General features: G+C 46.2%; 1 protein-coding gene across 4 annotated transcripts in view; it reads left to right on the forward strand.

Annotated features, from left to right (window-relative positions):
• The window catches only part of FCHSD2 (FCH and double SH3 domains 2), a 195179-nt gene that overhangs the window by 138852 nt on the left and 33579 nt on the right, over window positions 1-22748 (forward strand). The window contains exons 9-11 of one of the 4 annotated variants that reach the window (XM_075415395.1): window positions 4189-4311; window positions 10428-10523; window positions 11664-11735. In XM_075415395.1, the coding sequence (XP_075271510.1) occupies window positions 4189-4311; window positions 10428-10523; window positions 11664-11735 (291 nt within the window). The remainder of the gene's footprint in view (window positions 1-4188; window positions 4312-10427; window positions 10524-11663; window positions 11736-22748) is intronic. The other 3 variants (XM_075415404.1, XM_075415413.1, XM_075415422.1) reach the window with 3 other exon arrangements.

The raw sequence follows: 22748 nt of genomic DNA on the forward strand, positions 1-22748 counted from the left end.
GTTCCAGGGCTCTGTCACCCTCAGAGGGAAGAAGTTCTTCCTCAGGTTCAGCTGGAACTTCCTTGGCTTCAGTTTGTGCCCGTTGCCCCTTGTCCTGTTGCTGGGCACCACTGGAAAGAGTCTGGCCCCGTCCTCCTGACCCACACCCTGCAGATATTTCAATGCATTTCTAAGGTCCCCTCTCAGCCTTCTCTTCTCCAGGCTGAACAAGCCCAGCTCCCTCAGCCTCTCCTCGCAGGAGAGATGCTCCAGTCCCCTCATCATCTTTGTAGCCCTCCGCTGAACTCTCTCCAGCAGCTCCTCATCTTTCTTTAACTGGGGAGCCCAGCACTGGACACAGTACTGCAGATGAGGCCTCACCAGGGCAGAATAGAGGGGGAGGAGAACCTCCCTCGACCTGCTGGCCACACTCTTCTTAATGCACCCCAGAATCCCACTAGCCTTCATGGCAATCAGGGCACACTGCTGGTCTCACCCAGCTTTACATGACCACCACATAGATGTGTCTATCTAAGCTGATCGTCAGTGATGGGGAACAGACACGTAGCATGCTGCGTTTCACCTGACCCATTTGAGCCATCTGTCTTCGAGGGAGGGGAGTCGCACCACACGAGTACCAGCTTCTCTCCGTCGCCTCTAGAAAGGAGCTGGAGTGACAAACTCCGGCGTAGATATCTGCACTGGAGAAATCTTAAGTGAAATGACATCAACTCCTCCTGCTGGGTTTAACATAAAAAGAACATATGGGCTTGATACGAAGGCCGGGCGAGCGAGCTCTGAAATGCTCGTTTATGGCATACTGGAATGAAAAAAGTCACAGCTGCTTTGCAAGCCGAGCATTTGTAATTGCTTTGCCAAGTTGAAACTATTTATTTACATTTATAACAGCGTTGCACTCTAGCCCCGGAGTTTGATGTGAAAAGCTTCGGGAACAGATACGCTCGATCGTAAAAGCCTGCAGGTTCCGTTTTTGGGGGAGTTTCAGGATTGCCGTCGTCGTGCGGCGATTCTCCCGTGAGCACAACCGGAATTGGGCAATTTTAGACATCATTTGTATTCGCTGAAGGTGCAGAACAGAGCTGCTACTGGGGCTGTGCATGTTTGATGTGAAAATAAATGCCCTTAAAGTGGGATACTGGCTTCGTCGCTCTGGGATGCTGAGGGCTCATCCCTTTAGCACTGTGAAAGCACACGAAGTGTTAAAATCCGCAGGCTTGCCTAGGATGATCCCTCACAAACTAAATGTGCGTTGCAGGAGGAGTTCCAGTAAAGCTGTGCCTGCACCAACAGAGGCAAGAACTGAGGCTGCGTATCTGTTTCGCTGCGGGTTTTTAATGCTTTGCGGATGGGAATTTCCTGACATCCCAGCTGTGAGCTCATATTACAAAACGCTTATAATAAGAATTTTCTTTTTTATGGATGATGCTTAATGGATTCTTTGGTAGAGCTGACATCACTTGTAAGAGCCTGGAGAATCACAGAAAGCTTTGGGTTGGAAGGGACCTTTAGAGGCCACCTAGCCCAACCCCCTGCAGTGAGCAGGGACATCTTCAACTGGATCAGGGTGCTCAGAGCCCCGTCCAACCCAACCTGGAATGTTTCCAGGCATGAGGCATCGACCACCTCTCTGGGCAACCTGGGCCAGCACCTCACCACCCTCACTGTAAGAAATATATTCCTTATATCCAGTCTAAATCTCCCCTCTTTCAGTTTAAAACCATCACCCCTTGTCCTATCACAACAAGCACTGCTGAAAAGATTTTCCCCATCTTTCTTAGAAGCCCCCTTTAATCACTGGAAAGCTGCCTTCTCTTCCCCAGGCTGAGCAGCCCCAGCTCTCCCAGCCTTTCCTCCCAGCACAGGGGTTCCAGCCCTTGCATCATTGCTGGGGCCTCCTCTGGCCCCGCTCCCACAGCTCCAGCTCTGTCCTGTGCTGAGGGCTCCAGAGCTGGACGCAGGACTCCCGGGGGGTCTCAGCAGAGCGGGGCAGAGGGGCAGAATCCCCTCCCTTGCCCTGTGCCCACGCTGCTGGGGATGCAGCCCAGGGCACGCTTGGCCTGCTGGGCTGCCAGCGCACACTGCCGGGTCATGGCCAGCTTTTCACCCCCCAGCACCCCCAAGTCCTTCTGGGCAGGGCTGCTCTCCATCCTTTCATCCCCCAGCCTGTGTTGGTACCAGGGGTTGCCCTGACCCAGGTGCAGGACCTTGCCCTTGGCCTTGTTGAACCTCATGAGGTTCACTCAGGCCCGCTTCTCGAGAAGCTGACCTATGCCTCTTTTCCCAGCCATGCCTGGGCTTAACAGAGCCTTCTTGTGGCGAGGGCATCAAGAGGTGCCCTGGCTGCCAATCCCTCGCCACTGGCCTCTGATCTGGGCGCCTGGCAGCACGGCCGAGCGAGCCGGCCGCGTTTAGTGCCTCCAAGACAATCCCTGTGTTTGCTGCTGCCTTGGCGTTGTGTCCTGTCTGGTTGTTTTCTGATGGCTGGAGATTTGCACCAGCAAGCTTGAGGCAGGTTGAATGTCTAAGGTTGGAGGAGAAAATCAGCCCGTGCTAGGATGTACTTTACACTTGGTAGGTGGAGGATGAAGAGAACATATGCTTACAAATCTCTTCCGGGTGGGTGTCAGGAGGATGGGGCCAGACTCTTTCCAGTGGTGCCCAGCGACAGGACAAGGGGCAACGGGCACAAACTGAAGCACAGGAAGTTCCGTCTGAACATGAGGAAGAACTTCTTCCCTCTGAGGGTGATGGAGCCCTGGCCCAGGCTGCCCAGGGAGGTTGTGGAGTTTCCTTCTCTGGAGATATTCAAACCCCGCCTGGACAAGGTCCTGTGCAGCCTGCTCTGGGTGACCCTGCTTCAGCAGGGGGGTTGGACTGGGTGACCCACAGAGGTCCCTTCCAACCCCTACCATTCTGTGATTCTGTGATTCTGTAACAGTGTAGTATAAAGTGTATTTGGGATATCAAATTTTGGACACAGGAAACCCAGTCACACAAGTTCATTCTTTTCCTCAAAACATCCTTCTCTGAGGATGTCTGTGTGTTTAGTTTGAATTTCATCTGGTGCTCGCCGGAGCTGGGTGCTGGGGGTGGGCGAAACTTTGTTTTGCGGCAGGAGAATCTCTTGTGCTGTTCGTCCTCAGTTCAGAGTGATTCGTGTCTGCTTTACACGTGGCTGTGAGCCTTGCCTGAAAGGGTGGGCTTGCTTTTCCTGGGGTGGAAATGACATCTTAAGGCTTGCACAATTTCACTTTGGTTTTCCTCCAAACTTTTCAAAATTATTTAAATAATTCTATATAGAAGTGCGTTCTTGAATCAGTTGAAATCTGCTATACGCGATTTCAATGAATATAGTATTTAAATGGATACCTGGGAAATTTGGTATAAATATATATATTTCTAGTATAAAATAATTAATTATAATATATCATATAAATATAAAATCTATTATAAATAAATACATTTCATATACATTTAAATATATCCAGGGTCAAACATTAAATGAAATTAGTCACTTGCAAAGTCGTACGTGCTTAATACAGAACTCGCATTAAACCTACGTGTAACCTGGGCTATGCACGGTGATTTTACGGCTCTGGTTACAACAGGGCTTTTGAGTTTGATGTTGTCGTCTGGTAGCTACTAATTTTATGATACGTTTTTGTTGTGTCTGGTATTTCTGTGCCCAAGGAGATGTGTTGGGCTTAAGTGAAATGGCAGCTATCGATCACCGGTTTTTAATAAGCAAGCGGCTGCGCATCTGAAGGATAGAGATGTTGGGTGTCTTGGTGACGTCATTTGGAGCGTGGGGTGCAGTGACTGGCAGAAGCCCCATAGCCTTGCAGTTGCCAGGTCCCTTTCTCGACAGAAATGCCATCTCCCTGGGCATATGGACCTCTCCAGACCTGGCCTCGCTGTTCTGCGGCGACCGTAGTCCACAACTGGATGGCAGTGGTGGAACGGAAGGTGATCTGTTGGTACAGTGCTCTGCGGTGCAGCTGGTGGAAATAAAGCTCTGCCGTTCCTCCTGTCCGAAGTGAAAGATGCTCCCCTGTCCCTATCCAGGCTAATAATTACAGGGGGCCGTGCATTAAGAGAAATCATAGGAGCATCGTGCAAATCTAAGCATGACTATTAATAAAGTACACGTTTCTTTCTTAATTTTCTCAAATTCTTTCCCTCCTGCAGGCTCTTGATGGAAATGTATATGATCACCTTAAGGATTATTTAATGGCATTCAGCAGGACTGAACTAGAGACATGCCAAGCTGTACAAAACACATTCCAGTTTTTACTGGAGACTTCCAGCAGGGTAAGTTGTAACTGAACGATCCTTTGTAACTGAACACTTACAGCATATGTAAGTTCCCAGGCCGAAGATTGGCTTCCAAAATAATGACAAAACTGAAGGGTTATTATTTTTGGTTACTCCTGTGTGGTATTAAGTTAAAAGAAACGAGACAGTTTTCTTGGGGAGAATTTTTCCTCTTGCCACCCAGATTGCATTCTCATGAGTGCATTTCCACAGTACAAGATCTTTCTAGAAGAGCAATCAAGAGATGTTCAGTTATACTCACTCTGCACGTCTGGAATGAGAAATTGCAGCCGAGTTCCGTGCTGGGTAACCTGGAACCGCATTAGTCATCCATCACAGTAAAGCCCTGTGAAACTGTTTGGATCATTTCTTAATAATTGACTGTCAGCTTAAAAAGCAAAATATTATGGCGTTTTCTCCTTTGAATTAAGAATGGCAAATACAGAAAACAGATTAGAGTCTTGTCATGGACGTGGTTTGTTTGCTTTGTCAAGCAGCCAGAATCCGGAATACGTGATCACCTCCAGGATAGTTTTGATACTTAAATAATTCATCTGCTGAGCGGAAAAAAAAAAAAAAAAAAGTTGCAATTGAGCTCAAATGAGCTGCTTTGGTGCAGTCATAATATTGCTTTATACGCATACCTTAACCACTCACACAGAAACAGAGCTCGCTTGTGCAGGGACTTAGGGAGAAACAACATATTTAACACCTTCCTTATTCACTTGCAAGCGTGCTGACTCACACCTTATTAGATGTAGAGTGCAGTAAAAATTGTCTTTGTGCTCGCTTGTCTTTGAATTTACTTGGCAGCAACTGTAAAGGTAATGAAAATACCATTTTATCTGCTGTTGGAAAAGCACTTTCAATAATTTGCCTTGGTGTATATCATTCAGATCGGCTTAAAATATCTTCCCCGAAGGTGCTGGGTTTAAATCTCTTAACGAAGTCTGTGTATATGTAATGTCTACATATCCATAATTAATTTCTCAATATTGTAATACAGAATCCCAGCATGGCAGGGGTTGGAAGGGCCATCTGGGGATCCCCCAGCCCAACCTCCTGCCCAAGCAGAGTCACCCAGAGCAGGCTGCACAGCACCGCTGCCAGCCGGGGTTGGAATATCTCCAGAGAAGGAGACTCCCCAGCCCCTCTGGGCAGCCTGGGCCAGGGCTCCGTCACCCTCAGAGGGAAGAAGTTCTTCCTCATCTTCAGCTGGAACTTCCTCGGCTTCAGTTTGTGCCCATTGCCCCTTATCCTGTCACTGGGCACCACTGGAAAGAGTCTGGCCCCGTCCTCCTGACCCCCACCCTGCAGATATTTATCGGCATTTCTAAGGTCCCCTCTCAGCCTTCTCTTCTCCAGGCTGAACAAGCCAAGCTCCCTCAGCCTCTCCTCATAGGAGAGATGTTCCGGTCCCCTCACCATCCTCGTAGCCCTGCGCTGGACTCTCTCCAGTAGCTCCTCATCTTTCTTGAACTGGGGAGCCCAGAACTGGACACAGTACTCCAGATGGGGCCTCACTAGGGCAGAGTAGAGGGGAAGGAGAACCTCCCTCAACCTGCTGCCCACACTCCTCTTGATGCACCCCAGGATCCCATTGGCCTTCTTGGCAGCCAGGGCACGCTGCTGGCTCATGGTCAACTTGTCGTCCACCAGGACACCCAGGTGCCTCTCCACAGAGCTGCTCTCCAGCAGGTCAGCCCCAGCCTGTACTGGTGCCTGGGGTTGTTCCTCCCCAGGGGCAGGACCCTGCCCTTGCCCTTGTTGAACCTCATCAGGTTCCTCTCTGCCCAACTCTCCAGCCTGTCCAGGTCTCGCTGGATGGCAGCACAGCCTGCCGGTGTATCCACCACTCCTCCCAGTTTTGTGTCATCAGCAAACTTGCTGAGGGTACGCCCTGTCCCTTCATCCAGGGGACAGTATTCAGTGCTTTGTGAGCAGAATATTTGGAGTGTTGCCTGTCTGGGACTTTCATCTGCCTAAGCTGTCATTTCCAAACGGTTCGCTGGCGTAGGAACACCTTCGTCGCGTGTTTGTGTGTGCTGAGCTTGTGTTGGCAGCCTGCGGGTCTGGCTCCCTTTATCCAGTAGGAACGTCACGCTGTGTGTTTGAGGAACATAGTTCTGTTTCTGCTTTACTAAATTAGTGCAATGCCTGGAGCATGAACAAAAATGTAAATACAGCTGTCAGGTCTGAACAGGAGTTTTACAACGGGTTTCTACCTCATCGGCACCAATTTTCTTCTCGCAGTTCGAGAAAGCAGAGAAGAAAAATCCGTATTACATTACTACTGCAAACTTGTGTCTTGCTCTGAAATACTGAACACATTCATTGGTGGTTTATTCCATGGATGTAGGCTTTGCTCATCCTTACTTCTGAATTTTCAGCGTTTCCTGTAGTTCCACGTTGCAAGAATCAGTCAGCTCGAAAGGGAGTGGTGAATCCAGAGTAGAAATTCTCTGTCAAAAGCTATGGGGGTGTTCTCAAAAGTACCTTGAGTGTTAAACAGGTAATGAACTTGTTAGCAATGGATCAATTTGGAATAAAAACCAGCCTGCCATCAAAGCAAAGGTTTTAAATATTTATTGTGTTTTTTTTAATACTTCTCCTGTTCTTTGTTAGTTTTAAGTACAAGATCACAAGCGTGCCAAGCAATGTTTAAAAAAGACGCTTTAGATCATTGGTAGAAATCATAGAATCATAGAATCCTTAAGGTTGGAAAAGACCTCCAAGATCATTGAGTCCAACCGCCAACCCAACCCCACCATGCCTGCTAAACCATGTCCCCAAGGGCCACATCCACACGGTTTTTGAACCCCTCCAGGGGTGGGGACTCCCCCACTGCCCTGGGCAGCCTGCTCCAAGGCCTGACCACTCTTGCAGGAAAGAAATTTTTCCCAATATCCAATCTGAACCTCCCCTGATGCAGCTTGAGGCCATTGCCTCTTGTCCTGTCGCTGGTTACTTGGGAGAAGAGCCCAACCCCCGCCTCACTACACCCTCCTGTCAGGGAGCTGGAGAGAGCGAGAAGGTCTCCCCTCAGCCTCCTCTTCCAGCCTTGTTGCTTCAGTTTTTCCATCTGAACTATATTTCTGTTTACGGGATGGAATTAAATTATATTTGCTTTAGAACGAGACCAGTTGCTTCCCAGGACAGCCTACGAACCTCTCGGATGTCGGAGAGCCCGGGGTGGCTGCTTCGCAGGGGCAGGGCTGTGGTGTGTTCAGCTGCATAGAAGATTGTCGGGCACCTCATGCCAGTGCAGGTTGAGGGAAACTTCTCAAAAAGAAGTTTTCTGTAAAAAATGAAGGTTTTTCACAGTTTCTCGCAGGAGCTTTGGAGGCTTTTTTACTGCTGGGTTGGTGTGTAGCCTGTCATTCCTCTGGCATGTCCGGGAAATATTACCCTCTGACACTGAGCATATGAACACCAATTTAACTTCCTTTTCCCTTGAACAGTCTTATTCAAGTCTTGTGCTTTTTGCGCTTCTCTTTTGGAAAATATCTGATTTTCTTTGGAACATTTTCTGAAATACCATTTGCTATTTTGGATAACATTTCTGTGATGTTTCTGGTAAGAAGCTTCACCTACCTAGGGCAGAGAATTTCATTTATGCTCATCTCTGACTATGCCTTCTTTCTGCATAGAGTGTATATTGAACATTTGACTTTAAATCTATTTTAACATGTCAATGGACGTTGACTTCATAAAGAAACCGCGTGAGAGCATTGACTTCATTTCTGAATAACAGGAAATCCATTTGGAAAAGTTGCTGTGGATTCCTGAGAATACTGCGTTGCTTAGGAGTCTTTTTATTTTCTTTTCAACAATTCTCACATATATTGTGCAAAATGCTCCAGGGTATTCATTTACTGGACTTGCACGCTCTCCCAGGTCTCACATTATTGTAACAGTTGTTCTCATTTATAACTGAATATTATTGCTTTGTGGGAAAATGTAGAATCCTAGAATCACTAAGGTTGGAAAAGACCTCTAAGATCATGAAGTCCAACCGCCAACCCAACCCCACCACGCCTGCTAAACCATGTCCCCAAGGGCCACATCCACATGGTTTTTGAACCCCTCCAGGGATGGGGACTCCACCACTGCCCTGGGCAGCCTGGGCCAAGGCCTGACCACTCTTGCAGGAAAGAAATGTTTCCCAATATCCAATCTGAACCTCCCCTGACACAACTTGAGGCCATTGCCCCTCATCCTATCGCTGGTTCCTTGAGAGAAGAGACCAACCTCCCCTCACTACACCCTCCTGTCAGGGAGCTGGAGAGAGCGAGAAGGTCTCCCCTCAGCCCCCTCTTCTCCAGACTGAACAGCCCCAGCTCCCTCAGCCACTCCTCATCACACTTGTTGTTCAGACCCCTCCCCAGCCTCGCTGCCCTTCTCTGGACACGCTCCAGCCCCTCAATGTCCTTCTTGGAGTGAGGGGCCCAAAACTGAGCACAGCACTCGAGGTGCGGCCTCACCAGTGCCGAGTCCAGGGGCACGATCCCCTCCCTGCTCCTGCTGGCCACACCATTCCTGATCCAAGCCAGGATGCCGTTGGCCTTCTTGGCCACCTGGGCACACTGCTGGCTCATGGTCAGCCGGCTGTCGACCAGCACCCCAAGGTCCTTTTCCGCCGGGCGGCTCTCCAGCCACTCCTCCCCAAGCCTGCAGCGTTGCATGGGGTTGTTCTTACGAGTGCTGTTGTGAAGGTGATTTTTCTGCTTTGAAGAATGGAGTTGCTTGTGAGTTAGAGGTCTACAGCGAAAGCTTATTGCATTAAAATACTGGTGTGGGTTTTCCTGGACTCAGTGACTACACTTTGGGTTTTTTTCGAATTGAAGTTGCTTTAAAATAGTGTTGTGTATTTGCCGTGGCACGGAGTTGTGTGCTATGCTCAGTGTTCACATGTGTCTGAAGGGCTATGTGACGGCTGGCGCTGTTGGATGTCAGTGGTCTCGCTGCCATGGCCAGTGCTGAGCATCAGCTGAAGCTGCCGGTGATTCCTCCTTCAGTATTTTCTGAGTTTCTGTTTAAGGGAATTCGGAATACGGCTCCCTGTGTGCCTTCTCTGTATGTTTTCTACGCATTTGAATGTGTTGACGTTCAACTGCCTGCATTGGTGCAGTAATTTTGTGCTATAGTGTTTTAAATAAGTGCATTATTACTGCAGGACTATTTACTTTCTCCAGCTGAAGATTAATTTTTTACAGTTCAGTGTTTCGGTAAGATGAGCATCAAGGTTTTGATGCATTGGAGAGCGTGCTGTGTTTAGCATTGTACATAGAGTGTAATCCGGATTCTCGGTCAGATATGATGCTGCTGCTGTTTCTGCATAAATATCATCTTTATTATAGACTTCTGTACATTTAAACCCTCAGCTTGGTAGTAGGTTTTTATAATTTCATGCTGCTATTTACACATTTTTCCACAACTGAAGCAGTGAATGCTCTCTAGAGTTCTTCAGGCAGTGATACTATTTTTTCATCTTGCAATCACTGTGTTTTTCTGCATAAATATGTGTAAATTGTGCCAGAAGAGATTTGTTTAGGGATACATGTCGTGCTGTCTGAAATGTATCATTAAACAAATTTAGTAGCTGAAGTAGTTTTGGTTTAGGAAAACGCAAGCTACAAGAATTTTCTCTGAAAGCCATTTAATATAAAGCAATGAATTTTGCAACTATTTTATACACACTATTCCAAATAGTCTTTTCAGCTCCTATAACTTATAATTTGTTTAAAAATAAAACATTTCAGCTTTAGAAAGAACTGCATACGAGAAATTATCCACAAGAGGAGAGGAAAATATTTACGGTGGTGACACCACATATCACATACTCTGTAATTGATGCTTTTTTCCCCCGTTTTGCCTGTGTGGGATTATTCGTAGGTTAATGGCAGATATTTTTTTGCTCTTTATTGCCCGCTGTGTGTCCTACCAGTCGCTTCTGAGTAACTGGAGGTAGTTCTGCTGGGAATCAGGTCCTGTATTTCCTCATGTTGCCTTCAGGGTTCTGTCTCTGGTTGAAATACTGCACTCATTTCACTCGTAGCGCGTTTTGAAGTTTACAGAAGAACGGATCTAAACGGCGTTTGTTATTTTGGCAGGTGGTGCGGGATTACAATCTACAGCTGTTTTTACAGGAGAACTCCGTGTTTCACAAACCGCAGCCTTTCCAGTTCCAACCCAGCGACAGCGACACCGTAAGAACCCTCCTTAATTCCTCGGTTTATTTCTTCTTGCTCTGGTTTTAAGAATGTTGTTGTGATAAACGGGTAAGAGAACAGTGCTCGCTGTATTTTTGGAAAAGAAGGGGAAAGTGGCCTGATTTCCAGCAGCTCTGCTTGCAGTAGGTGGGTTATCACCACGAAAGCGTCGAAGAGGCTCAAGGTCATCCACGGAAGAGCAGAATCTTTTCTTGCTTCCAGTTTGTGACTGGCAGACCTGTGTTCCTCTGCCTTCAGCCTTATTCTTCCTGCATTTTGTTAGCTTTTTATCGTGCTGATGAGATTCTCCTAATACTCACTAATGCCGGGCTGCAACGTGGGTGATGCTTTGCCAGATAATGTGTCCATGTACCTCTAAAACCACTTCCCTCCCTGGCAGTGCTCAAGGCCAGGTTGGATGGAGCTCTGAGCACCCTGGGCTGGTGGAAGATGTCCCTGCTGATGACATGGGGGTTGGAACCAGATGATCTTTAAGGTCTCTTCCAACCCAAATCATTCTATGATTCTATGAAATTACTCAATGAATATTTACACATAAATACAAGAATGATTTAGAAAGAATACTGTTAAAATATTGCATTCCAAAATAAGCTCAGAAAATATTATTTAGATGCAGATGTTGCTTCCAAAGCCATCGTCGGTGACATCAAAACTGAGTAAATCATGGTGTGTAAATACATTTCCAAACAGCACTTTTATTAAAGTGGATTGTTGGTGTCCCACCAACACTGCTATCATTATTTTAAGAAAAAACAGTTGAAAATAAGACTAGAGCTTAAAAAAAGTTAAACCTTGCGCAGCTTTTTATTACTTGAATTCATTAGTAAACTGAGGTAGACAGAAACGTCTTGATCTCCAGTCCAGGTGATTAAATTCAGTTCATAGATAATGTAAGGGTGATTTTTCTGGAATTGCTACCATTGCTACCATCTCTAACACCATCTCTTGTCTTTCCCTTGTAACAAGCTGTGATTTGGATTTTTCTTCCTGCTCCTTTGTTTAGACTCGGTTCTTTCTGTAAAGCTTTAGGTTGTTCTCAATACAGGGAGCAGAATCTTCCTAACTGTCTCTGCCTTTCTAACCCCCGCTGCCGTGTGTTTTCGTCTCTGCGCGTAGAGTTTGAACGCGGTGCCGCTGGTGGATATCGAGCCCTCACCGGTCAGTGCGATGAGAATGACGATAGCAGAGGTACATGGCAGTGTTTCTGCACAGCCTTTGGCGGCTGCGTCGCCGTCGGGACGCGTGCGGCTCGGCGTGCTGAATTGACGCTCGGGTAGAGGTGGCAACAGAATGCGTAATGGAGATATAAAATGGAAAAAAAATAAGCTTTTTCCACAATGAGACTTCGAGAAGGAAAAAGCGGTTTAACAGTGTTATTTGTGGGGGTCAGCTTCACGCTTATCTTTTGCACTCGCACAGCATTTGTAATTGATATGCTAATCTTTTGGGGGGATGAATTAAAATTTCACAGCTCAAGATAGCGCTGTGTAGAACTGGTTGCTTCTCTGATGTGACTGGGGGAGCACTTATAACAACTGGAGGCTGTTAGTACGCACTGAGGAAATGCACTCCCATCGCTAATTGAATTCTGTTCCTGTTCCAGAGGGCTATCCCCCTGTAAAACAGAACTGTAATTCGCTCGCATTGAACTCTTCAACATGAAAAATGGCGCGATTCTTTGACGCGGCGCTTGTGTGGTCGAATTACTGCATTTCTTCATTGCGTTTCAGCTTTTTTGAGCTTCTAGCTGCTTATGCTGTAACCAGTTTTCACAAAAATCAAGAAATTAGGCTTCTTTAAGATCCATATAATTACGCTCAGCTAACAGGATCCTACCTGGGCAATTGCAGGTTACACATTCACCATTTGCCATCAATACGTACAAGACAATGAGAGCTTTTGCTCAGGCTGTTGAATTTGTCAGAAATTATATGTTTTCTAATTAATCGAACAGCATTTAATCGAAGAGCAATTACCAAGCATTCTTTTGCCACATATTCTCTTTGCAGATGATCTGCAGAGGTTATCTGTTGGCTTTTAGGTTTCGTGGGTTATGCATGATAATTTTCACACTGAAGACTAACACTGAAAGAAATCTGAGTGATTAACACATCTAACAAAATATTAATAATAATATTAACCTTTTCAATATCAAATTACGGCCTCTTTTCAAACGAAATACCTGATCCGCTGTGACTGGTGTCGAAGTTTGGAGCCTTGAAGTGTTACTGGAATGAAATTTTGAGTATTGTAGGCAAGATGAACTGATTTTTTGTAGGCAAAAAATCATTTGTAGGCAAAAAAAATGTAGGCAAGCTGAGCAACCTGATGAAGTTCAACAAGGGCAAGTGCAGGGTCCTGCACCTGGGGAGGAACAACCCCAGGCACCAGTACAGGCTGGGCCTGACCTGCTGGAGAGAAGCTCTGCAGAGAGGGACTGGGAGTGCTGGTGGACGACAGGGTGACCATGAGCCAGCAGTGTGCCCTGGCTGCCAAGAAGGCCAATGGAATCCTGGGGTGCATGAGGAGGAGTGTGGCCAGCAGGTCGAGGGAGGTTCTCCTTCCCCTCTACTCTGCCCTGGTGAGGCCCCATCTGGAGTGCTGTGTCCAGTGCTGGACTCCCCAGTTCAAGAAAGATGAGGAGCTACTGGAGAGAGTCCAGTGGAGGGCTACGAGGATGGTGAGGGGACTGGAGCATCTCTCCTATGAGGAGAGGCTGAGGGAGCTGGGCTTGTTTAGCCTGGAGAAGAGAAGGCTGCGAGGGCACCTTAGAAATGCTGATAAATATCTGCAGGGTGGGTGTCAGGAGGACGGGGCCAGACTCTTTCCAGTGGTGCCCAGCGACAGGACAAGGGGCAACGGGCACAAACTGAAGCAGAGGAAGTTCCAGCTGAACATGAGGAAGAACTTCTTCCCTCTGAGGGTGACGGAGCCCTGGCCCAGGCTGCCCAGAGGGGCTGTGCAGTCCCCTTCTCTGGAGATATTCCAACCCCGGCTGGCCGCGGTGCTGTGCAGCCTGCTCTGGGTGACCCTGCTTCGGCAGGAGGTTGGGCTGGGGGATCCCCAGAGGCCCTTCCAACCCCTGCCATGCTTGGATTCTGTGATTCTGTGAAGAAAAATGTTATAAACAATATGGATGTGGAACTGACCTATATGGACAGCCCTAAATACTCTTCTAAATTCTAGTTTTACATGGTCCATCTCCAAATTCAGGTTTATGAGGGGAGTGCTGTTGCCAAAGAGTAACGTAGGATGGATTGCCAGGCACACCTGGAGTCAGGTACAAACCCCTCAGCTCAATTTATTTGCAAAATACTCTCAATGTGCGCAGTCCGAGCCTCCTAAAGAGGCTGTTCCGGAGAAAGGTGGGTGTGAAATGGTTTTCCATCAGTTGGCAGGATTTTTGCTTCCCCAACATCACACTTAACGCTGGCTGAAATGTAGACTCTTGAGTGCCCGCACAGAGGAGCCCACTGCAAAAGATTTTACATCAATCACCTGTTTTCCATTATCTAAAACATTGTTTTGAGCTTAACTTTATACATTTGCTCATGTTAGTATGTTATTTAGATTGTTTCGGTGTCTTGTTTAATTTTGACTGACATAAATTAATTTTTTAAAAAAGGATTTTTTCCAAATTTTTTAACCCAAACCATTTTCCCTTAAGGAAGTGATTTGGTTGAGATGTATTTGGTGAGAAATCATTGATGAATTCCCAGCCAGCTTTAATCCTTTCGATAAATGAATTTGCGAATGGCTTGGGTCTTCACAGACAGCAAGATGGAAAAAATGAAAGGGTTTTTGAAATACTGCAAGAAAAACCAGTCAGCCTGCGCTGACCTGACACGAGGCTGCCGCTGTGTTCAAGGTAGGGACGGTTTAATCGCCGAACAGCCTCCCACGAGGCAAGAGATAAACACCTCTTCACTTCATAAACACGAAGTCTGCAGCAATCTGCAGTGTTATAGCACGTCGGCCCCGCGGCTCAGCCCTAGCCATAAGGACCGGGCAAAATATAAAGGAAATGAGCCAGCTTTTCTCTCTTTCCTGTTTGGAAAAGTTTTGCCTTGAACCCTGTGTTATCGTGTGCGAAAATGAACCGGACGACACAAAGCGTGTCCACGGCACGGGAGGAGAATGGCAACAAAAAGCTGACGCTAAAATTTTGAGGTCTTTTTCCTGTTTTTTACCTACGGGCCGCCTGTGGCTATACGTTCCCCTGCACGTTACTGGTGCCGTTGTTTTCTTTGAGCACGCAAGTAAAAAATGTAGCCAAGTCTGATGTCTATGACAGCTTATCAACATGGAAAAAACAAATTTTCCTCGCTGTGCTGTGCAGAGAAGCAACATTTCAGGTCTCCGGGAAGTTCTGCAGCTTCACCCCTCTTTACTTGGATGCACAGGTTTTATGGGTAGGTTGTGAGAAGAAGGATGAATTTTGCATCGCTGTCAGGTGCAGAAGAGTATATTTAATTTCCGAGTATCACAGAATTACAGAATCACAGAATGGTAGGGGTTGGAAGGGACCTCTGTGGGTCACCCAGTCCAACCCCCTGCCGAAGCAGGGTCACCCAGAGCAGGCTGCACAGGACTTTGTCCAGGCGGGTCTTGAATATCTCCAGAGAAGGAGACTCCACAGCCCCTCTGGGCAGCCTGGGCCAGGGCTCCGTCACCCTCAGAGGGAAGAAGTTCTTCCTCATGTTCAGCTGGAACTTCCTCTGCTTCAGTTTGTGCCCGTTGCCCCTTGTCCTGTCACTGGGCACCACTGAAAAGAGCTTGGCCCCATCCTCCTGACACCCACCCTTCAGATATTTATAAGCATTTATTAGGTCCCCTGATAGGTACCTTACATTAAGCTATATTATTTAAGTTACATAAACTATACTTACAAAAAGACATCATGCTTGCTTGTGGCAAGGCGTGTTTTCACCGCACTGCAAGCGCTCAGGGGTTTGAAAGTAAATAGAAATTGCTGTAGGAATGGGAACCAGGACTCGGTCAAGGGCTCTGCTTTGTCAGACTTTACTGGTAGCAGGTTTCTGTGCATGCAGCCACAGGTATTTACACATTTCAGCATTTATTACAGAATTTATTTAAATATTTAAAATATATTTAAAAGTTGCTTAGTAGGCAATATATTTAAATATTTTAATATGTATTTCAATATTATGTATTATATTAATTATAATATGTAATATATTAAATATAATATATTTAAATATCACAGAATCACAGAATGTTCAGGGTTGGAAGGGACCTCTGTGGGTCATCTAGTCCAATCCCCTGCCAAAGCAGGGTCACCCAGAGCAGGCTGCACAGCACCGCGGCCAGCCGGGGTTGGAATATCTCCAGAGAAGGAGACTCCACAGCCCCTCTGGGCAGCCTGGGCCAGGGCTCCGTCACCCTCAGAGGGAAGAAGTTCTTCCTCGTCTTCAGCTGGAACTTCCTCGGCTTCAGTTTGTGCCCGTTGCCCCTTGTCCTGTCGCTGGGCACCACTGGAAAGAGTCTGGCCCCATCCTCCTGACACCCACCCTTGAGATATTTATAGGCATTTCTAAGGTCCCCTCTCAGCCTTCTCTTCTCCAGGCTGAACAAGCCCAGCTCCCTCAGCCTCTCCTCATAGGAGAGATGCTCCAGTCCCCTCATCATCCTCGTAGCCCTCCGCTGGACTAAATTCCTTTGTTTTCTAAATAACAATATATTCTATTTTTATAATTATTGAATATAAATATTTTATGTTTGATAGAAATATATAAATACAAAAAAGTCCATGACATGCAAACTGCTAGTAAAAAATAATCCCTCATGTAAGTAAGGCCAAACTAACAAGAGCAGAGCATGCACTACTCTTTTTGTATTTAGTCTAGGCTTTAATACCAGAACAGAGTAAAGTGATTGTTTTCAACTAGAACATTTTGGAAGCTAAATATACCCAAAGAAGTTCCGATGGAGTTTTATCGCTGTAGAAAGCATCAGGAATTATTGCTGAGAAGAAACAGAGTACTTCAGGTCAAGCAACGTTGGGCAGATGCGCGCGGGAGCCTGGCAAAGCTGCCCGTTCCTTCTGTCACTGGACGTGCCTGGTGCGTGGCCGAGGTGACAAAAACCCGCTTTACTTCATTCCCCCCGCCCCAGTGGGGGTTAGAATAAAGCCTGGGATAGAATACTCCGATTTGAGGTTGCTGTTGAAAGGGTAGTTTGGAGAAAAGGGTAAGTCCGAAAGTCCCCACCCTGGAGTTACTCGCTTTCTTATCTTGGGTTAAATTTTAACAGCGTTTCTGATTTGCTTTAAGGAGAATGAGCTGAAATTTGCTCACTCCAGAATTGATTTTCTTTTAATTTAGAGAACATGCTGTTAGCCTTCTTCTTTTTTTACAGTCAGGAAACGCTGTTTAAGCAGAGCTCTGAAGAATTTCTAGCAGATTAGAGAGCAGAGCAATACCTGAAGCAAGCGGCCGCTTAAGGCATAGATCTTTGTTTACATTGCGTTGAAAAGATTGCTTAAATCAGTTTCTCTGGGTCAAAGCTGATTCAAAAGCTCCTCTTTTTTCCCTTTGTTTACTTAATGACAGCAATTTTTCTGTATTTGTAGTTATGATAGAATCCATTATGGATTTTTGGAGAAGCTGTGTGACTGCGGCTGCTACGATAGCTGAGGCAAGTGGGAAGAATTAGGAGGGAGAGACTGGAAGCACATGAACGAAAGTATACTGCACTCGAATTTCAAACTTAATTTCGATGAGAGGACGAAAAACTTTTAAAGCCAAATGAGATTAAAATAAAATAAAAAATATTTGTGGCTTTTAATCTCTGCTATAGAACAAAAGTGCAAAACATCAGCTACCAGGAACAACAAAGCTGTAGTAATCACTGACATCGAACAAAACCCAGTACTTTTAATATTCTGGTCTTTCCAAAGAAAACCCCAGAGCTACAACCTTGACAGTAACCCCATCCTAACATCTTTGGCATCGGGTGCTGCAGTGATCCGTATGCGTAGTACATTTCAGAGGAGATTCCTAGCTAACGGTTGGTGATAGGCCCAAAATAATTATTGAACCAGAATTAAAAATAAACAAGCCCCTAAAAACCAACTGGAGAAATTATTTCGTGCCTATGGCTGTGTGACTGTTCCTTTCGTGGGTCCTTTTAGGAAGGAGAGTTTCAGTTACACCAGACGTCAGAGAATAGCTTCAGTATTTGCTGGGATTTAAATATTTTGCTATAGAAAATTTCTTTAGCAAAAACCATGCAGTGAGGGTGGAATTATTTCTCAGCCCAGATGACGTCGGAATGTCCCGGGATCCCCTTGCTCTGTTCAGATATCCCAGAACCATCTTTCTTGTGATGAGATTAACTGTAATTATTTTCTTTACTCACTATAAGGATGTTCCTCGCTCTTCCGCAGCCCCCAGTGCTCGCCACTGTGAGAAGAGTTGTTGATTTATTAGATGAAAAAGCAGAATGTGGCTATATAAAGCAGCACTAGTAGTTAGGTTTGGTTTTAGCTTTATCATACCGTATGTACAGAGGTTTTTGTAACCTATTAATAGTGAATGTAGATCCTTTTTTATTCTTCTGAGTGAAAAAAAAAACCCTATATGCAAATAATCTTTATTTTTAGAGATGGGGGAATCTTTATTTTTAAAGATTGGGGAGGGTCCTGTTTGTAACACTGAAAATCTGCTGCAGTGCAAGTCAGTCCTTGCTCCCTCTTGGCTAAACTAAAATTAAATCAGTTCTACAATAATAGGCTAAAACGAACCCCAAACTTGACTCACAATTTTCTTGCAACTGCTGCCGTTCAGCCGTGAGCTGTGTGAACAATGTCATGCATATCCCTTCCTCCTCCCCTGAAGCGTTGACCGGGAGGTTGAGCTGGCTTTTCAGTGCTGGCGTGGTAGCCTCGTGCTTTCACCTGTTTAAAGACATGGCTGTGATTTTGAGATGTGTTTTGTGTTGGTGATTTGCATGCAATAAATGTTGAACTGCTTCTTTCCTTTGCTGACGTGAACCTTTTTAGTCTTCAGCTACAAAAGTACGGAGCGTGTAGGCTCGAGAGCTGGCTTCCTTTTTGCTCTTAGTGCCATCTGCATCCAGATATAACTGCACAAATAAGAGAATGCAAGCTGTTTGTCCCTGTCAGAAGGCGACTTCTGCACCTGCAACAACATTTCAGACAAAAAAGGAGAAGCGATGGGTGTCTACAGCCCAAATGCACTGGTTAAATTAAGAAACGGCATTGCTGGCCTCTAAGCTCTTTAGCTGGTTGGAGTCATCTAGTACTTTCTGTTGGTTTACTGATTGAATTTTTAGCGCTAAACACTGCTTACACTGTAATCCAAACCCTGAGAGAACAGCAGAATGTCCATCTATGTTTAGCTAAGGGTTTTGGGCTCTTCCTTCATTCCTTGGCCATGGTAAGTGGTTTTGGTTTCCCTGTTTTTTAGAAGAGGTTAAATTGAGTCTTTGGACGTCTTGCTGCCACCAAGTTCCAATCCCGAAAACCCTTAAGCAGGATCTTAATTTAGTAAATCATGTGAGGACCAGACACTGGTCAAGTTAGGACCAGCCACTTCAGTCCCCCCACCTTCCTCCTTACGCTTTTCAGTTTTTATGTCTGCAGCAGAGAAATCTCTGGTTTAGCTCCTTTCTTCAGACCTATTTAAATGGCAGCGGGTTTTTTATTTCTTACTTGATATCCCCTCTAGCCTGTCTTTACCTGAGGGTACAGACTTCTCACGTCGTCCTTGAAGTCCTCCTGAAGTGTGTACTCTTCTGTGCCGGTCAGCCTGCTACTGCTCCTCTCCTTCAAAGTTCCTTCGCAGCCTTCTGCAGCGCCAGCAGCTTGGTCTTTGGCAGGGCAGGTGAAGTCCCTCGCTGTGATACGAGCTCCTTTGATTCAGGAAGCATCCCAGGTCCTGGTGGGTTTGAAACCTTGCGCCTTGTGCTGTCGTCTTGGCCAAGCAGTCAGGGTCCACCGCTCTCCCTGGTTTGTGCAGCTTGGGAGTCCCTGTTTTCAGCTTCTGCCCTGGGAGACGGACTTTTGCCGCTTGGTTTTGTCTCCTGCTTTTCCCTGGATTTTTGGTATCCACCCAGACCCACAGTTCTAGGTTTCTCCCCAACTCTTTTTATTATCCCCTTTTTATGTTGTTTATTTTTAGACCTTTATTTTAGACCTTCGAGGTCTGCTTGCATACAATACTGCTTTATGAATAACTAATATAACCACTCTGATCCAATAACAATTCACTTCTTTTTTAGAATGCCCTTAGGAGCAGCCACAAAGTTTGCATTCATTTTTCGGGTCAAGTGCTTTTGATAAATAGATTAAAAACCGAAAACACACTTGGGATAAATGCAGAAGGTTATCAAGCGCCTGAAAAGATGTCTGTATTCTTTCTTAATGAAAATGAGATGCTGAGTAGGAGCAAGACCTATGGGAACACTGAAGATTCGTTAGGAGATGCTTTATAGGGGAGAGGCAATGTCAAACGATTCTGCTCGGAATTGCAGCTGTTAAGCCTCAGCTGGAAGCCATGGAAGAAGCTGTACAAAAATGTTTATTCCAATAAGCTGGGAAAAAAATTAGATCAAACGTTATCTTAAGGATTGGATGTGCCTAAATAAATCCATGTGTTTGTCCTCTTTACCCTTTGCAACGACCTAGTGGAGTAGCTTAACGTAGATGATTAAGGAGGTCAAACAGTAATGAAGAAACATGGTTGTATAAAGCCACCTCTGTAAAACCAGGTAAAAGCCAACGTAATGTTTAAACTGAGGGGATGGGTGAAGAGAGCTGCCTGTTCTTTGCTTGTTAGGCAGCTTTGCCTTCTTACCTCTTTGTGCCAGAGCTAACGATGTGCTTTTAACTTACCTCCTCCTCCTCTTCTGGGCTGCTCTGTGCCTTTTCCAATTCCTTTTACTTTGAAAGTACCTCCCATGAGGGGACTGAGTGCTCCCTTGGTAAGTTTGCAGATGACACCAAGCTGGGCGGGAGTGTCGATCTGCTGGAGGGTAGGAAGGCTCTGCAGAGGGATGTGGACAGGCTGGATTGATGGTCCAAGGCCAACTGTATGAGGTTCAACAAGGCCAAGTGCTGGGTCCTGCCCTTGGGTCACAACAACCCCATGCAATGCTACAGGCTTGGGGAGGAGTGGCTGGAGAGCCGCCCGGTGGAAAAGTACCTTTGGGTGCTGGTCGACAGCCGGCTGAACATGAGCCAGCAGTGTGCCCAGGTGGCCAAGAAGGCCACCGGCATCCTGACTTGGATCAGGAATGGTGTGGCCAGCAGGAGCAGGGAGGGGATCGTGCCCCTGGACTCGGCACTGGTGAGGCTGCACCTCGAGTGCTGTGTTCAGTTTTGGGCCCCTCACTACAAGAAGGACATGGAGGGGCTGGAGCGTGTCCAGAAAAGGGCAGCGAGGCTGGGGAGGGGTCTGGAGAACAAGTGTGATGGGGAGCGGCTGAGGGAGCTGGGGCTGTTCAGTGTGGAGAAGAGGGGGCTGAGGGGAGACCTTATTGCTCTCTTCAGCTACCTGAAAGGAGATTGTAGTGAGGCAAGGGTTGGTCTCTTCTCCCAGGTAACCAGCAATAGGATGAGGGGCAATGGCCTCAGGTTTCATCAGGGGAGATTTAGATTGTATATTAGGAAAAATTTGTTTCCTGCAAGAGTGGTCAGGCCTTGGATCAGGCTGCCCAGGGCAGTGGTGGAGTCCCCATCCCTGGAGGGGTTTAAAAACGGTGTGGATGTGGCCCTTGGGGACATGGTTTAGCAGGCGTGGTGGGGTTGGGTTGGTGGTTGGACTTGATGGTCTTAGAGGTCTTTTCCAACCTTAGTGATTCTAGGATTCTATGATTAACATGGGCTTTGTGGCTTTGTCCCACTCCAGTGGGTGAACTTCGTGGAAATGCTTGTAGGAAAAGGCTTTGACCTAAAACATCTCAACATCTTATACTGGATTGTAAAAGCCTCTTGGGGTTTTTTTTTGGTCACTGAGCAACACAGGAGTGCTACCTCCCCTCCCCCCCTCTTTTGATGTCTGTTAACGGAAGCCTTAAGTCATTCTGTTAGGTGTTGGGTATTGGGTTGATGGTTGGACTGCATGATCTTAGAGGTCTTTTCTCTATGACAAGTTGAAGCTCTGCAAGCTTCTTGCCTGAGTTACAGCTTCTTGAAATGGAAGCAGAAACTAGCCCAGAAGTCACCTGAAGCAGAAGATGTATTTCAGAGCCCTGTGGTGGGAGTGTGGGGCTGCGCTGGGCTTGTCTTCCCTTCCCTCGCTTGCCTCTACTGTTGGAAATCCTCTCCTTCGCAACCCCTTGAATCTGCTACCCCCAGCTCTCTTCTTATAAGAGGATGAAGAAGAATAAAAGCCAGATTCAATTTTGATGAAAAGGAGCTGAGCCGAACAAAATGACAAGCTGAACCAATTTTGGCCTCACTTCCAATTAAATCCTGATAGGAGGTTAGCATAAATTAGTATTATTGCCTCTCCCATGGGGGCAGGATAATATAAAGGCATAAAAATCTTGCTTTTAAAATCACTTCGGTTTACTTCCCAGTATCTCTTGATTTTACTCCAGTCTATACCAAATGCTGGTATTAAAATTGTCTTCCTTCCTCGACACAAATCATACCACTTTGCCTGCTAAAATACCCTAGAACTCCATCTCTTCTGCTGCATCAGCTGGAGGCTTCTCACCTAGCCTGGAAAGAATTCCTTGTCTTTCTCTCTCTTACCCCTTTCCTGCTGGCTAACCTTGAATTTCTCCTTCCTAAACAACTTTTTCATCCTTGTGGGATCTTCTCTGGTTTCAGACTACACCTGAGGAAGAAAATCCCATCTTTTGAACGATAAGAGAGTGAGAAGCTCATGAAATGGTCATTTCTTTCGCACGTGGATACGCAACCGCTGTTTGTTTTGAACAGCACTAAGCATACTCTCCTTGAGTGATAACTTAGAGGGGATTTTTCTGGTTGGTCTCAAAGGTTGTGTGAGATTGTATCAGCCTGAAGAGGAATTGTGATAAAAGGGAACTCAGGATAGCTCTGTCTCGGTTGGGAGATGTGCCTGGGTCAGCAAGTCCTCCAGGAAAAGGAGTTGTTCTTGAGGATCCCCTTCGGAGTATTAATTAACTTAAATTGGGGAAACCAGTGTAATGTGTGTTGTAAGAATCTGTTCTGTTGTGCCAGGAGCA

Source organism: Opisthocomus hoazin, chromosome 1, assembly GCF_030867145.1.
Source record: "Opisthocomus hoazin isolate bOpiHoa1 chromosome 1, bOpiHoa1.hap1, whole genome shotgun sequence".
NCBI classification, from domain to species: Eukaryota; Metazoa; Chordata; class Aves; order Opisthocomiformes; family Opisthocomidae; genus Opisthocomus; species Opisthocomus hoazin.